At 35.4% G+C, this 18,379-nt stretch overlaps 1 protein-coding gene across 3 annotated transcripts; it reads left to right on the plus strand.

Annotated features, from left to right (window-relative positions):
• Positions 1 to 676: 676 nt before the first annotated feature.
• On the plus strand, positions 677 to 17,096 carry LOC113055451 (tudor domain-containing protein 3-like). Of its 3 annotated transcripts, XR_003277531.1 has the most exons (14): positions 677 to 878; positions 1,706 to 1,796; positions 1,935 to 2,000; positions 2,387 to 2,547; positions 7,676 to 7,817; positions 8,338 to 8,409; positions 8,493 to 8,642; positions 9,416 to 9,565; positions 10,566 to 10,737; positions 11,081 to 11,203; positions 13,043 to 13,878; positions 14,616 to 14,741; positions 15,306 to 15,387; positions 16,540 to 16,668. XR_003277531.1 is itself a non-coding variant. In XM_026221768.1 (13 exons), the coding sequence occupies exons 1-13, from the start codon at positions 841 to 843 to the stop codon at positions 16,654 to 16,656; spliced, it is 2,244 nt and encodes a 747-aa protein (XP_026077553.1). In that variant the 5' UTR covers positions 677 to 840; the 3' UTR covers positions 16,657 to 17,096. The 3 variants fall into 3 exon arrangements, 2 of the variants coding, with proteins under 2 accessions (XP_026077553.1, XP_026077554.1); XM_026221768.1 differs by lacking the exon at positions 15,306 to 15,387 and having other exon boundaries at positions 16,540 to 17,096; XM_026221769.1 differs by lacking the exon at positions 16,540 to 16,668 and having other exon boundaries at positions 15,306 to 15,838.
• The last annotated feature ends 1,283 nt before the right edge of the window (positions 17,097 to 18,379 follow it).

Here is an 18,379-nt window from a genome sequence, read left to right on the forward strand (position 1 = left end):
CATCCTTCTGGCACTGTCTTTGAGGTTTCTTCCTTCAACTGAATACAATGTGGGTAGTAGTATATGCGTACAAGTGTTTACCAGCCTTAAACATTACAACAGCAGTGGTTAAGCTACATACAAATATATTTAATTGTTAGATCAAAATTATTGCTAAGGACAGTTTAGTAGTCGCTGGTTATTGGTAGGGACATGTAATAACATCTCTACAAAACTCCTTGATTGAATGCATCCTTGAATAATCTGAAATCTTACTTAAATATTTAAAATCACAATTTTCACAAAAAATATGAAACAGAACAATTATTTTTAACATTGATAATAATCGTACATTTTTATTGAACAGCAAATCATCATATTAGAATGATTTCTGAAAAATCACGTGACACTGAAGACTGGAGGAACGATGCTGAAAATTAAGCTTTCAATCAATAAATGTATATATTTTAATGCATACAAATAGAAAACAGCTATCTTAAATTGTACATTTTTTGTACTGTATTATGCCGTTACTGTATTTTTTTATAAAATAAATGCAGTATTAGTGACCATAAAAAATCTTAATTATTCATTTTTTTAGACCGCATGTATAAAGGCGTTTAATGTTTATGATCTATGATAAAAGATAACTAAACATAGCGTCCTTTTATGTTATGAAATTCAGCGGCGCTCTACTTTGACCCGCGACGCGACGGAAGTCTGCGCGTGACGTCATCCGTCTTCGTCCGGCTGCAGCGCCAGCTAACGCCGCAGAAACGAATCCAGAGTAACGCGCAAACGATGTGATTTCATCGCTATTTTAGACAGTGATTCCCTACAAACTCATCGGTGTGTGCGAAGATGTGCGATCTGAGCTCGGCGCTCATTCAAGAAGGCTGGTGAGTCACTACCGAGTGCTAACGGCTAACTGTGTTTAGCATGCTGCTGGTGCTAACTCATGTTTACATTCGTTCATTCGCTCTGAGTTATAAGCGAGTTTTACTTTTATAATATATTTATAGCTTCGTATACGTTCATTTAACAATGTACGATACCTATCACTTCGTTAGTTTAGTATTAAGTCGGCTTTTGGGATGTTTAGTGCTGTTAGCGGCTAAATCGTTAGCACGATAATCAACATTTAGTGACAGCTAGTCTGTTATCAGTAACACCAATATATATATATATATATGTGTGTGTGTGTGTGTGTGTGTGTGTGTGTGTGTGTGTGTGTGTGTGTGTGTGTGTGTGTCATATATGATAGTTTAATAATCGGATGCTGAAGCTTTGTAATCAGTCTGAACTGTCATGACGAGTTTTACAAGTTCTTACAAACAATCATCAGCATATTTCAACACTTTAATTGTTCAGAACTCGACTTCACCTCCTTTAGATCTCAGGTTTCACCGTGCATATCAAATATGATATGTTACAATTATAGCAATACCATGGTTATTTGATGCAACGGTATTTACATGATTCTCCAAAGAGCATAAAAGAATAGGATTTATTTTCTTAAATATGCCACTGAGCTGGTATTTAATAAAATATGCACTTATTTCCAGAACATATTTTGTGCAGCTATCAGAGTTTTTACACAAAGGAGATTTTGTATTTCTCTCATCACCCCCATAAGTCAGAAAATACTGTTAACAACAAGGTAAATATCAAAGGTTTATTTATATACAGTATATTTATATAAACAAACCTACACTTTTCTCGACAGGTACCTTACAGATGAAGGAATCGAGGAGTGTAAAAGTTCATCAGAGAAGGAAAAAGCATCACTGACTGACATCATCCAAGTAGCACTAAACGTAAGTTATTTCCTTTTATATTTTATCTTCCCGTTTTATATTTACTCGTGTCTTTGTCGATTTGTGGTCATGTATATTTGGGTTAAGACTCATCAATACTAGCATCTACACAAATAAAAACCATTATATAATTCACAGAGTGATCTGAGACCCATAGGAAAGAGCTTTCTGCCGACGGACATCAACAGTGGACGAATAGAAAAGGTACATTTGTGTATTAAAATAACCAGCTACGTTTATCTTGATCATTTGAAACTGATTGATTTCGCATTATTATTATAAAATGCATTGTTATAATATAAACAGACTTTTTGCACTTGTTAATACTGCCCACAAGATGGCGCTGTTATTATAGGAGAACATTAGCAGAGCTGAACTAAACATAGTTCGAGTTAGAGCAGAGGTAAAAGAACATTTGTCTGGTCAAAAGGATGTGACTGTGACATTCCTGCAGAATAATGACTGGGATCTAGTTTCTGAGAGCTGTGTTGCTCTGTAACGATAATTTAAACCCACATGTTTATGAGCTTGATGCATCGCATCTGAGTCTTTTATCGGTTTGATGCGAAACCCCTCTGGTTCTCCCGCAGTTGGATGGACCTTGTGTCTTTCAGCTGCAGAAGATCCGTAATGTCGCTGCTTCCAAAGATCACGAGGAGTCGCAGGCGGCGCCCAGAATGCTGCGTCTGCAGATGACAGACGGACACACGTTGTGCACCGGCCTCGAGTACAAACATCTGTCCAAAATCAGGTACAGCTCAAGTGTCTGTGGTTATTTGGATCATCCTTGTCATTATAATGCACTACCTGCAAGCAGGGATGTGTAAAACTGCATCAGCTTGTCAGGGGGAGCTCATGCTCTTGTATAATTAGACTAATTGACAGTCAGGGCCAGGTTGACACATTTCCTGTTCTTGGTGTGAGGCGCTAATTTCAGGAAGATGGTGCTGTATCATGCTGATGTCTAGTAGTATGATAACACTTAATGTAATTCATTGAAAGTCTCTTCTAATCACCAAGGCTGCTTTTATTTGATTTTATAAATACAGGGAAAAAACGTTAATATTATAAAATTTTGTAGGTGAGTTTGTTTCTTCATCAGATTTGGAGAAATGTAGCATTGCATCACTTGCTCACCAATAGATGCTCTGCAGTGAATGGGTGCCGTCAGAATGAGAGTCCAAACAGCTGATAAATACATCACAAGTAATCCACACATATTAGAACAAAAATAAAAAAGCTTTCTATTTAAATATACATTTAAATAAATAATTTTAAAATGTAATTTATTCCTGTGATGCGCAGCTGTATTTTCAGCATCATTCCTCCAGTCTTCAGTGTCACATGATCTAATATGAAGATTTACTTCTCAAGAAACATTTCTGATTATTATCAATGTTGAAAACAACTGTGATGCAAACTGTGATACATTCATTTTTTCAGGATTCGTTTATAAATAGAAAGTTCAAAAGAACAGCGTTTATCTGACACAGAAATATTTTGTATGATTTATTTAATGCACTTTTGCTGAATAAAATAAATCGACTCCAAACACCTGTTATTTAATAGTATGTGGAATATAATGCAACATGCAGCGTTAAATAATCAAACGGTAGTATGCTGCAGTGTTGTTACATGACTCCATTATGTTGCATGTTTAATTCCGCAAGTGGAGTACAGTTATCATCTCCTAAATACATAGGGTAATTAAGCATTCTTGATCTATTGTTGCATAAAAATGTCTCTTGCAAAGCTGATCAAAATAGTGAGTGGAGAAAGAGATGCAAAAAATTTTGTTCCTTAAAGGGATAGTTCACCCAAAAATGAAAATTTACTTTTCTCTATCAAATGAATGCGATCTAAGTTATATAAAAAAAAATACCATGGCTCTTCCAAGCTTTATAATGGAAGTGAATGGGGGGGAGTCCAATAAAGTGCATTCATCCATCATTAAAAGTGCTCCACAAGCTCCGGGGGATTAATAAAGGCCATTTAAACTGCTGCATTTGTGTAAGAATAAAATCCATATTTAACATTTAATACATTTTAATCTCACTAACTGTCTTACACGCATTCATAAGACAGTGGCGTTCCAGTGGATGATGTTGGCATATTGTATTAATCTAAAAGAAGAAAGTCATGTACACCTCGGATGGCTTGAGGGTGAGTAAATCAGAGGGTGAACTATCCCTTTGTTTCATGCGTCTCACATTCGTAATGCAATGTCAACTCAAGAGCATTGCATTGTGGGCTACAGATTTTCATGTGGTAATAATACACATTATGGCAAATGCATGTGGGTTTTTGCATGCATTCATGAAGTATGCTTACTATGCACACTACATACTTCAGAAATAGTATGAGTGATGTGGAATCTGTGCCTGAAGAGATCTGTAGAACGTTACCTACACCTTATTAGATATTTTAGCTAATTTATTAAACCTTATTGCTATCAAACATGACATTAAAGCATAAATAGATTTGACATGTGACTGTGATTTTAAACATCCCTCATTCATTTTTATAAACGAGTGGCTGTAAAATCGTACTTCAGATATTTAATTGAAGCACGTCTTATTGCGCCGTATGATTTAATGAAATAACGTCTCGGTCCGTCAGGCACAGTGAAGTGGTCCATAATGAGGCCAAAAACCAGCCGTTTGATTAAACGTAGCTTTTAATACGATAAAGAGGTCTTGTAATTGCCTTGAGCCAGACTAAAGACGTTTTGATGTAGTGGGGAGCCGCAGAAAAGGTTCTTTTCCACGATGAATAGATGTTCACGGTGCTACGAGTCGTTCAGGGTCGTGTTACTGCGCTGCTTTTGAGGTTACTTCAGGTTCATCTTCTCTTGCTCCAGGAGCCTAAAACATCAATGTCATTTTGAAATGCGGAAAAACTGCATCTTTGTGACAAGTAAGATTCAGGCTGCATACCAAGAATGTGTCTCTTTTGTTGCATTGATTTATGCGTCACTATAATGTTGTTGTTTTTACTGAGCGTGTCAACTGCTTAAAGCAACTCATGTAATTTTATATTTTAATGGTGTATACAAAGCTTTGAATTGTGAAGGTACAAATGCATGACGATTTACACCATTAATTTGAATGCATAATGTAAAGGGTTTGTTTGAATCATTAACCCTAATATGAGCAAACATTACCATGATGCTTAAAGGAACAGTTCACACAAAAATGAAAATTGGCTAAATATTTATTCACCCTCAAGCCATCTAAGATATAGATGAGTTGTTTTATCATAGGAACAGATTTGGAGAAATGTAGCACTGCATCAGTGTCTCACCAATGGATGCTCTGCAGTGAATGGGTGCCGTCAGAATGAGAGTCCAAACAGCTGATGAAAACATCACAATAATCCACAGCACTGACACTGATGCAATGCTACATTTCTCCAAATCTGTTCTGAGGAGGAAACAAACTCATCTACATCTCCTATCACACTTTTTTATTTTGGGGTTTCTTTAAATTTACAGCGCTGTGTTACACTGAAAAAATGGTGTAAGATTTTTTTTTTTTTTTTTTTTGCAATTTTGAGATTTCTAGTAAGTTTCAGAAACAGTTACAAACAAGTTGCAAATTACACATTGTGTTAAACAATGCATTTCTCAGTAGAAAAGACTGAAGTAGTATCTTCTCGTTACTTTTGTTCCATGATATCTGACACTGTGTAATCTTGTAAGGCCGATTTAAACTCAAACAACCTTTTCTGCCATTTTCTAGTACTCTCCTTCCTTTAACCCCAGTTTCAGTCCTTCTGATTGGCTCAAACCTCACCAATCCCATGTCTCCATTACGGCTCTGGCCGGGCATCAGACTGTGTCCTCGTGCCGTTTGAAGAACAGAGCTCTCTTTATTCATCTGTTCCTCGGCTCACTCTCTCCTTCATCCATCCCTGTCGCTAACATACAGAATAAAACTATCCACTGTTCATTTGAACCCAAAGCTTCCTTTATTCAAGCACAGAACGGGCATGCATTATTGTGAAGTGTGTACGAAGGTTTTGCGCACTTATTATCTGTGGTTTGACTTTGGTTTTGTACATTATGAAAATGTTTTTCAGCTAGTTTTGGAGTCAGTTAATTATTTAATCAAAAGACTATTTTGATTTCAAATAAATGCTATATTTTTTAACTTTCTATTCATCAAAGAATGTGAAGCGGCACAACAGTTTTCAGCATTGACGATAATCAGAAATGTTTTTGAGCATCAAATCAGCAGTTTGATCACAGAAATAAATTACACTTTTCAGTGCATTCACATAGAAAACTGCTATTTTAAATTTGTAATAATATTTCATAATTTCTTACAGTATTTTTTATTAAATAAAACCTAAACTTTTCAGTGCATTCAAAAACAAGTGCATGTAAATAAAACCAAAGCTTTCTTCATTCATTCGCAAAAAAACTGCAAGCACAATGCATTGTTTAACTTAGGTTATTTGCATTAGAGGTGTTTTTACAATTCAGTTTAGTGTCACTCATTTCAAATAATTATTTCACCTTCAAATGAAAGCGAGATTGGTTGCAAGAACAGAAGCATTGTACTGAAACAAATGATTTTTTTCTCTGCCTTCTCCAAAGAGTTCATATCGGATCCTACATCGCTTTGAGCTCAGGAAAGTCTGTAATTGCGCTGGTCACGTCACACATTGAGTGCTCCCCGGACTCCACTTGTGTTCTTGAGGGCGAGTTTATTTGGCGTGTGATGTATTTTTGGCAGGAGCATGAACATTTGATCAGGGTTCAGGCAAGGGGACATATTTGAGGAAATAAGCCTGCGTTTTGGATAATTCATTGCTCCACTTCTCTCCTCGGGGTATTAGTGTTTGTGAGGGGAAATAGAGTTTCTTCCTCTTCCTCTCTCTCAATCCATCCCTTCTCGCCCTTTAATCTTTAATTAAAGTCAAACAGTCAGTTCTTAATCCCAGTTTACAGCAAATGCCTCACACTAACTAAAGCTGGAACACATCGGAGAGAAAAACCCTGATTGACAACCAGGAAATAAAGCAAGTTAAGCAGAGAAGTGCAATTATGAATTTTAAATTCCCTTTTTTTGGAGGTGTGTGGAAGTCATTTCAGATGCTAAATAAGGAAAACCGACCTATTTCTTTGGGTGAATCTCTGGAAAGCTCTCTCAAGAAATCCCTGGGTCACTTTCTACTTCATAACCAAAAGAGAGTCAGAAATAAACATTTGGTGAAGGATGTTTTAAAAATTACAATCAAAATCCAATTTTTATCATCTTGTTTTTAATTTCTATTTCTAGAAATGAATATACGTTTCCTGTAATATATTAATTTAAAGTGGCTGTCATAACTTCTTTCATTATAAAAAAGTATCTATATATATTTGAATTATAATATCCAGTTTTTTTCCTTTAAATTATTTTAAGCTATTCTTCAAAAGTTTGAGGTTAGTAAGATTTGTATTGCTTTTATTCAGAAAGGACGCAATGAATAATTAAAAAAATGATATTTATTAAAGACAATTTGTTACAAAATATTTCTGTTTCAAATAAAAGCTGTTCATCAAATAATATATATATATAAAAAATGTGTCTGTGTTTCCACAAAAATATTAAGTGGTTTTCAACATTTCTGAAGATCATGTGACACTAAAGACTGGAGGAATTATGCTGAAAATACAGCTGTGCATCACAGAAATAAATTCTATTTGAACAGATATTCACATAGAAAACAGATAATGTAAATTGTAATAATATTTTACAATTTTACTGTATTTTTGATCAAACAGATGCAATTTTGGTGAGCAGGAGAGACAAATGTTTTCAGTGTTTCAAAAGCAATTGACTCAAAGCAATTGATTTAACCCTTTAATTCGATTTCTGCTCCGCTTTCAGTCTGAACACTCCTCCTGGAACCAAAGTGAAGCTCCTGGGGGCCGTCCAGGTTAAAAACGGCATCCTGCTATTGGACGATTCCAAGATCACGGTTCTCGGAGGTGAAGTGGATCACATGATCGAGAAGTGGGAGTTTCAGAGGGTGAGGGTCATCGGAGTTGGTGTAAAACAAGAAACTACACTAAAACCTTCATTGTAACTTGGCTCTAGGGAAAAAGTTAAATCTATTCATTAAAACTTAAGAAACAGAAGTCACAGTTTCACACAGAAACGGGTTCTTGTAACCATCTGTTAATATTCATCATATTTTGGCTCACTGATAGATGGCACATTGGCAACAGATGATTTATTTTAATTATCAATCAAAGCCAGATAGCATGAAGATGCATTGCTTTATTCATCTCTATGAGTAAATAACTTCAGTCCTTGTGCATCAAGGTTATTATAGTTACCTAAACCTTGAAATAAAATAAATGTTAACAAATAAAAAGGTTTTTTTAGTTTCCAATGCATTATTTCTCATTTTAATTATTTTTTTTTTAACCTGATGTACTGCAGTAACTAAAATGGAAATAAAAAAATGACTATATAGACATATTTTTATTAAAAACGACACGACAAAATTAAATTAGAATTTTTTATTTTATTTTTTCTCACAAAAGAGCCTCGCCAAACACAGCCGCAGAAACATCGGCGCAGAAGGTGGACCCCCTCCATTCGTTCCCTTCGGACAGGTCAGGCCTCCTTCTTTCATTGTGACCTTTGACCTTCTGGTTATTTGCGAGGTTGATTTGATTGTGTTGGCGTCTCTCTGTAGAGATGTGCTCAGAAGGAGCAGGTGGACAGCAGAGCTCTGGATCAGAGGAAGACGCTGCAGAGCACCAACGCTGTCAAATCTGCTGAAGACAACGACGAGTTCGAGAGAGACAGAATCGCTGCCATCGCAGAGATCGCCAAGAGCAAAGAGGTCCGTTTGATAACGTTCTCGCGAAATAAACATACAGCACATTCGATGTTTAAAGAAGCTCGCCAAGGCTAAATATGATCTACTATTTAAAATCACTTTCTATTTCAAACTGGTATTTATTTCTGTGATCGAAGCCGTCTTCAGTGTCACATGATCTTCAGAAATCAGTCTAATGTGCTGCTCAAGAAACATTTCTGATTATTAACAATGCTGTAAATCACATTTTAAAGAGTATTCAAATAGAAAACTTTTGTCACAATATTACAGTTTCTGAATTTTTGACTAAATAACAAAATGAGTAGAAAACACTTCTTTCTGAAACATTAAAAAATCCTAATTATCCCAAACTTTTAACAGGTGTTATATACTTATAACCCTCAGATTGTTGTTTTCCATGCGTTGTACAAAGATATTGGAAATTCAATTCAGAATGCACTTGATTTTCATCCCCTGCAACAAAGTAGCACCTTTTGATAATGAAATATTGATATATTAAAGCTGTGTGTAATTGAATTTGACTGCAACCCTAGGCCATGGGTGAACTTAATATTCTCTGATATTTAATTAAGAAATGTTTGGTTTTGAGTGTGTAATTACAAGTGAACACCATATAAATGATTAACACCTAAACTTTTAAAGCGCACTTATGATGTCCAGAAATGCTGTTCGTTGTGTTCTTATTACAGTAATTGAAGAAATCTGATCTAGAAATGCTGGAGAGTGTCCTTTTTTTTCCATTGTTCATTCAGTTGTCTTCTCTTTGTTTGTGATAGATGCGAACGTTTGGCGGTGGAGGCAATGCAGGCGGAAACCTCGCCAATCCAGGGTCCACCTACAGGAGCCGAGACCCCTATCAGAGAAAACGAGAGGAGAGAGAAAAGCCGTGGATGGAGAACAAGTCAGAAGGAGTTTACAGAGATTTGGTGAGATCCATAGATCGTCATAAAAACTGCTGTTTTTAAGCAGGAAGTCCTTCCTCATGAAATGATCTGTAGGCACATTTGTGGATGATAAAACAGACCAGAGAACTCTTGTGCATCATCACCATGGGTCTTATATAGACATGCATAACTCATATTGTATTTTATTCATGATTTAGGGTGTGTTGCAATGGCAAGAACAAGTCATCTGGGAATCTGGGATTTTTTTTTTACAATTTAAAATAGCTGTTTTCTATGTGAAATTAATATATATTAAAATGCTATTTAATTCCTGTGATGCTCCGCTGTATTTTCAGCATCATTCCTCCAGTCTTCAGTGTCACATGATCTTCAGAAATCAGAATAATACACTGATTTTCTGCACAATAAACATTGCTGATCAAATCAATGCTGAACACAGTTAATAGTTTGGTGGAAACTGTGCTATTTTCATTTTCAAGGATTCTTGGATAAGCAAAGTAAAAAAAAAAAAATCAGCATCTAATTTAAATAGAAATCTTCAGTATCCTGTCATTTAAATCAATTCGATGCATCTTTGCTGCATGCAAGTATTAATTCCCTTTTAAAATTAATTTCCTATTTTTCTATTTCCTAAATCAGTAAAAGTTTGAAAATATGGGTTTTAACCTTTCTGTATCTAAGGTGTTTTTATTTTTGTGCTAATGGATTCAAATTCTGCTGTTTTCACTTTTGTATTTCTTAAATAACAATTCTTGAAAACACATCAAGTGTCCCCAAAGTTGTACGATGGGCTTAAAATGAAATGCCAATATTTTTCTCTAATGAAGTGAATGCATGACAAAAGATGAATTGATGGCTAACGTAATCACAGATGTGACTGTGTTTTGTGTATCATCACAAGACAAAATGCTTTCTGCTCTCTTCACCTGTTCTTTTGTCCCTGATTTTAATGCATTTTTTGACGACCTTTAACTTCTTCAAATTCCTTTCTGCTGTTTGATGCTGCTGCGGTCTCTTGAAGGTTGATGAGCGTGCTTTGAGGGACATCATGGAGATGGGGTTTAACCGAGAGGCGTCCAGACAGGCCCTGCTGGATAACAACAATAACCTGGAAGTGGCCCTCAACTTCCTGCTCAGCGGAACAAACCAGCCCAACGTGACCCAAACAGAGCAGAGCCGCCCACCGCCTCGAGGTAAAACCCGTCAATACATTTTCTTGTTGTATAGATAATTTTTTCCTGTTTTATTCAGTTTTGTTTAGTGCCAAAAAACCATTAAAGGACCCAAAATGTTTTATTTGCATAAAAATGAGCTCACCCTAACAACCAAGATGCAGATGAGTTTATTTCTTCGTCAGATTTGGAGAAATGTAGCATCATTGTACCAGCAATGGATCCTCTGCAGTGAATGGGTGCCGTCAGAATCCAAACAGCTGATAAAAACATCACAATAATCCACACCAGTGGAGAAAGTCATCCCATGCATAAAGGACTTGCATTGATCTTTTAGTTTGACTGTGTATTTGTTCTCTGACAGGAAAGGGTCGTGGAAGAGGGCGCTCCAGACAAGATGAGGACGAGGAAGGAGGAGGAAGACCGTCTGGGCCCAGCACATTGTTTGACTTCCTGGAGTCAAAAATGGGGACATTCTCCATCGAAGGTACCCAGAACTTACCTTTGTATTTATGGAGCATTAAAAAAAGCTGAAAATTTTACTGCTTTTTTAAATTTGATGTCTGAATTGGCCAATTTTGGAAGCTTATAGTATCAGTGCCTATTTAGTCCTTTCAAAAAGTAACAGTGTTATTTTTAGTATTCTTTATATTCTATTTTAGTATTTATTAATATTTTAAATTAGTTTATATTTTTAAGTATGAAATATATATTTTAATATATATATTTTTATTTGTTTTTATTTTTATTTTTATACAATGTATTTTGTTATTGTTTTTATTATTATTATTATTATTATTATTATAATTATTATTATTATTATTATTGTTTAGTGTTAATTTATTTTAGTTATACATTAAGTAATTTTAGTAATTCATATTTAGGCTTGTTTTAGTTGCAAAGACAACATTTCTAATTTAATTTCTTTTTAATTTGCTATTAATATTTATTTTATTTCCGCTTGATTAAAGAAATCTTATTTTATATGTGTGTGTGTGTGTGTCTCTATATATATATATATATATATATATATATATATATATATATATATATATATATATATATATATATATATATATATATAATTTATTTATTTTTTAGTTAACCCTAACAATAAAAAAAATTGTGCCAACTTACTGAAGTGCTAAATGCTTAATATTTGCATAATTCCTACTTCAGATAATAATATTTTGAAACTACTTTACATTTATTTATTTATTTAGTAAGCATCTGTATTAAAAGTTGGATAATGTATGGTTTTGCGTTCAGAATAAACCTTTCGGCATGATAAAAGACCCTTTTTCCCTTTGAGGTTGAGTTTTTTTTTGCAATAATGACTATAAATGATCACTTTAAAAAATTTATTCCCACTGCATTTGCAGCGAAACCAATCTAATAATGGGAACAATGCATCAAGATTTTAATCTGGTCTTATGTTGAAGTCCCAGTGTGCTGCAGAGCTGTGCGGCCTCAAACAGATGGCCTGTCCCAAAAGAAGGCGCTCTATTAGTGCGCTTTAGATAAGTCTCTGAGGCTTGTAAGCTCTGCCTGACGTATGGATTTAGGAGGAAACAGACCGGGCTAATATGTGGAGAAACGTTTGTTTTCCTCCTCAGGCTCTTGCTGAGTCAGAATGACCTGAAACACACTTCTGAAGTGCCCTTCATCATCACTGTGTCCTGCATTTAAGTTGAGATTTCTATGAAAAGATTGTCAGCTTTCTTGAATGAACTTTATAACCGCTTGACATTTCTCAACTTCGTAAAAGGTCATTAAATGCATGGAGCAAGGCACTAAAAATGTGTAAAACAACAGTTAACAGGCTTTTAATTGAGTTTAAATTCTCTTTTAGGGGCTTTTCTTTGCAAATACTGAAATGTAGCATTAAATGAATTTTCATAGCAGGTAATAACTTAATCAGTTATTTTATTTTCAGTTCAAAATCCTGTTTTATTCTTTCCCAACCCCCCCCCCCCCTCCCAAAATTCTGTTTCTGTTTCAATTTAGCAACAGTTTATTAAAAAAAGTTATTTTTATGAAATTCATTTATATTTTCCCGCATTCTGTTTTATTTTTTATTTCTGTATTCCATTTTAGCAGTGTAATTAAAAAGCATTTCTAGTCAATTTCTTAAAAACATTTGAAGATTAATTTTTTTTTTACTAATACTGTTAAATAAAAAAAATTATATTCCTTAAAATAGTTTTTATAATAATATTAGTACTACTGTTACTTTGATTATATGAAGTAAATGCAACCGCGCCACTCATTCCTTTACAATTATTAATCATTTGCCTGACTGTTTTTCTTCAAATTAACCCCTTAGAGTCAAAGAACCAGCCTTCACCACAAGAGCACCAATATAAGATGACTTTCCCCAGCACTGATCAAATGTCCAGAGATGCCACCCAGTCCAAACACCCCCGGAACGAGGGACGCTCGCAGAGAAACGACAGACCTCCACGTTTCCAGAAGGACGGAGACTTTCCTAAACCCAGCACGGCCTCTTTCAGTGTCTCCCAGCCGCAGAAATGGAGGGATGGAGAGCGAACGGGAAGAAGAGGATCAGAGCGATGGAAGAATGATGCTCAGGACGCTAGAAGCACGTACACATCGATGGGGAGGTCCAGGGAACAGCAGGGTCTCTATGGAAGGGAACATAACGGGTCGAAAAGCTTTCAGCAGGAACCTCATAACGGTGGCTGTAAAGAGCAGGATGGGACAGGACCAGCTGCTTTTAGGAAAAACCAATCAAACGGATCCGCGGCACCCAAATCCTCAAATCCTACCGCGTCAGGCTCGAGAAACGAGCCCAACAACAGAAGGAAAGGCAAGCCGGAAAGACCCAAATCAGGCTACTTTGAGCGTTCGGAAGATGCCACGAAAAAAGACTTTCCGCAGGACACCGGATCCGGTCAGGGCATCAAAGTGGGCGGGGTTTCAGACGCACCGCTCCCCAATGGTGATTTAGAACACAGGCGGACCGGTCCAATCAAGCCGGAGTCTCCAGCCCCGCCTCAGAAACAAACCAACATGCATAACCCCGCCCCCAAGAAACGATCTGGACCAATCAAAGGCCAGAGAGAGACGAATGACGCAAATAATCACATAATCTGGAGAGCTGGTGACCAGTGTCTTGCGCTCTACTGGGAAGACAATAAGGTGAGTCTTATGCACTATTTTTGAATGGAGTCTGTTCAGAAAGCCTTTTTTTCATAGGGGAAGTCTTGGGTAAAGTGTTCGAAGCTGTGAACCAAACTGGCTTACTACAATGTGAATCACAACATTACAAAAATGTATTTGAAGAAAAAAAAACCCAGAAAGGATTTTATATATAATGACTATTAAAGAAAAAAAAACTACAGTCCCATGATGCTTTGCAAGTGGCAGTTGATTTAAAAATTTGAATTGGTCATCATTCTATGGAAGCAATATATTTTACGTTTATATATATTTGTTTATTTAAATATTTTGGAGACCAACTGTTCTGCATAGCATCATGGGAAATGTAGTTTTTTTCCACCAGGAAACAATTTTTTTTTTTTAATCTATTATTTTAATGGGGGTCATCAAATGCATTTTTTATAGTGTTTCGAGGTGCACATAGTCTTCATTATCTCTTAGTGTAGTTATTTTCCCATCATAAAGTAATAATTTAGATTTTAAAAAAGGTATTTTTCTATCCTAAATTCTGCCTCTGATTTGAACTCTGTTGGAAGGGTGTGTCTTCAATGTAAACGCGCTCTGCTGTGATTGGCTAGCATCTTTGCATATATAATGAGCATTACATGTGGAGCTCTGGAATGTGTTTTAGTTGTCACAAGATTAACTAATGGTGAAAAGTGTTGAGCGTAGCGTCATATTTCGATCTACTAAACATCTTTGTATTTTATTGGCAGTTTTATCGGGCGAGAATCGACGCCATCCACCCTTCGGGCTCCACGGCTGTGGTTGTGTTCAGCGACTACGGCAACTGTGAAGAAGTTCTGCTTCACAATATCAAACCTCTGCACATGGACGAATGGGTAAGCATCAGATTACCCAAAAAACCATGAGCTCTGTTACAAACCCCAGAGCATTTTAAAGCATCGTGGGTTTTATTTATATTATAAATGATATTTGGTACACATTTTTATTCTTCTTATGCCTAGGGTTGGGTACCGAAACCCGGTTCTGGTTCATTTATGACTGATTTAGAACGCAGATTTCGGTGCCGTTAAATGCATGAGTTGTGGATTGAAATCAGCTGGGAGCCTACCATTAGCTAGCTACATTACACGTGTTTAAATTAAATACATAAAGGTAGAGAAGCGTTTCTAATCCTGTTGTGCAACAAAAGAGAACATTATAACATGTTTTTACTCCTCAACTTCAGTCAGATGCTTCATTCTGAGATCTGATGTGGCTTCTTATCACAGAATGGGCAGAATGTGTTCTATTCTGTCGATTAGCAATGGATTATAAATATGCTTAATTATTATGCAAATACCCGAGAGGGCTTGAACACAGATGAACTATATATTGTCGCAGTCGAGTGTTTATTGTCTTCATGTTTCATCATTCAAAACATTTCTCTCCTTTTTCTTCAGTCACAGCGCTAGCTGGATGCTTTTGTCCATATTAGGGATTTCCTGGAGCGTCATGAGTTCTACTACTTCTGTGATGCATATGGGGAGTTTCTGCACGAGGGCGCCCTCTGGCGTCCAGTATGAATGAAACAGACATTACATGTGATTGTAGCACTCAATAATGCCCAATCCAGTCTTTTTTTTTGGGTGAAAATAGGAAAAATAATACTTCTCTCAAAAGAAGTAGTAGACGTATGATGATCCATGTTTTAGGAATGACATTTTAAATCACAATTCACAAACACAGAACCGAAAACCGTTGTTTAGAAACAAAGCTATGCATTGCTAACTGTATTATTGCATTCCTGCCACGAATACCGGCTACTTTGCTGTTATTAGTACTGTAACTGTTATTTAGTGTTACATTTATTGTGGTTGGGTTAGGTGGCTTAGGTGTTATTGTGAACTTGTGTAAATTTGTTGTGTTTTGTATTTACTTATATACAAGTAAGCTCTCCGCATACTTTCAATAAAAAAGCCATTCTTTAATGTCATCCACCATCATTTTGTGGCTCTTTTTTGTAAGTATCGGTCCAGGCACCGTTTAGGCACAGTACCATTTTAAAAGTATCGATTTGGTGTGGTAAAAAACCCGAACGATACCCAACCCTAATAATGTCAGGGTTTTTCAATATTTTCTAACCTCTTTGTGCGAGGGAACCCCCATCCTTAAATTTAAAAGGACATATTTTATTTTATAAAGACCCAGTTTATTCTGTGTAATTTAGTTTTTATTAAACAGTACATTATACATTATAGTACTGTACTGTTTTTATTATTATTTATATATTTTTTATTTAATAATAATATTTTTTATTTAAATATCTTTCTAATTATTGTTATCATTATTTATTTTAATTTAAATCGAATTATTAATTTTTGTTTGTTTATTTATTTTAAGGACCTGTCTGTATTCTGTTTGTACATTATTTTTACTTTTTAAAAAGAACATTTAGTACTGGTTTTATTTTTGATTATATATATATATAAATTTTTTAAATCTATTTTTATTTATTTATTTACACATTTATTAATTTTACATTTAATTTTTTTTTTTTTTTCTAATTCCCAAATGGTCTTTTTTTTGTCTTGTTTTTATTTAAAGACCAGTCTTTTTTCTCTTTCCCCTGACTGATTTGGTAGACTTGCCTTTATCAGTAACATTAGTCACTCATTCCTGGCAATTTCTTTACAGGATGACGAAGACATTTACTATGAGAATTCCCTTGAATTTCGAAGAGGAGGAGATGGACAGCCTCGCCGCTCTCGACCGACACAACAATATTATCAACCGCCTCGTGCAAGAGACTGACACGCGTTCACACACACACTCCCAAATCCAAACTCACAGCCTTTCCATAGCAAGGAAATTCATTTCATTTACTCCTCACTAGTGCTCTTATGGTAAACCAATGCACTTAGGTTTACGGCTGTTACTCTTCTGCTCTCCAAGCATTGTGTAGTCTCTGTAGAACAATATAAATGCAACATGATGTTCTCTGCCCATGCAGATAATTATCATCTCGTTATCCACATGTGAACGACTCTAATTGGAGAAAATGACATGCAGTTTGTTGTACCTTTTCAGAAACATCATTAACAGCTAAATATTCAGTGAATATCAGAATATTTCACCTCGAAATAAAAGAATAGGTAATTATATTTTGCATTGTGACATTATTAGTGTTTCTTTTTTATTTATTACGGCTTTGTTAATAATAAGGAATGGGAAATATGAATACATTATTGTTAAATTATTAGCCATTCTTATTACTGTTAAAAATGTAAAAAATTAATTTTTCAACAGTATTTTTTCTTTATTTTGATTTAAATAAAACCATTTTATTACTGTTTTTCTAAAGTAATACAGTAACAACGGCAGTATTAAAGAAGTTTAAATCACTCAAAAGTAACGAATTCCGAAACATTTCAGAAATGAGAATTCGTTGGAAAAACATCAAACTGTCACAATCTGAATGATACTCAAATAGGCCTTTTGGGGGGGGGGGGGGGGGAGATAAGATGTCATGAGATCCAGTAAATAAGCATTCATAAAAATGATGTGCTGTCTCATGGCAATGCTTTGGTTGCGTGCCTGAGTGAATCTGTGTGAAGTTTCATGCGAGTTAAAACAACAAAACTGTATCTGATACATTTGTGCTTCATCTCAAAGATGTTTTTTTTCCCCCAATTCAAAGACTGATGATTTGATCTCTAGCTGAGGAGATAAAAGAACATATCTCAGAAATATCAGATCTCTGTCTCGGCATGGGAGACGGATTCGTAAGGGCTTGCAGCACATGTTGCATCGATCAATTCTGGACTGTGAAACTGCTGCTGTACATGGTGACTATTTGTAAAGGACTTGATATAATAATTATAAAAGCACTATGCTCTTTTGTTCAAACTCAATGCGTTGTTGCCTTTTTTCCTTTCTTTTTTTTTTTTTTGCACTTGATGCAATGAATTTGCTGCTAGTATATAGAGCTGTTGTGTGCAAAAGCGGAATTGCAAAATAATGAATCTTAAAGAGGAAGTTAACTGAAAAATGAAAATTCTTTCACCAAACGGCTGACGGTAGCCATTGACTTCCATAGGATTTTTTTCCATACGTTTGGAGGTCCGTTATTACCGTCAGTTGTTTTGTTTCCAGCGTTCTTCAAAATAACTTCTTTTGTGCTCAACGGAAGAACGAAACTCCTGCAGTTTTGGAACATCTTAAGGTTGAGTATATGATTTTTGGGTGAACTGTCCCTTTAAATACTGTTTACACCAAGAACAACAAATATAAAGACGAAGATATTAGCAACACTTAATTTGCTCTAAGTATGATTTATACAAATTTGTTCGGTCATGTTTCATGAAAAAGTCCAGTGATTGTGTACAATACAAATTGCTTTGTTATACAAAAAAGTGTTTAAACATTGAAAAGTGTCTATTTTAGAGAATAGCAGGGGCGGAATTACTGGGGTTGGCAGCAACGAATTAAAGGTTATGGCCAATTTGAAAATTTACAAGCGCGAATCTTTCATGAT

The sequence above is a fragment of the Carassius auratus genome, chromosome 36, assembly GCF_003368295.1.
Source record: "Carassius auratus strain Wakin chromosome 36, ASM336829v1, whole genome shotgun sequence".
Classification (NCBI taxonomy): domain Eukaryota; kingdom Metazoa; phylum Chordata; class Actinopteri; order Cypriniformes; family Cyprinidae; genus Carassius; species Carassius auratus.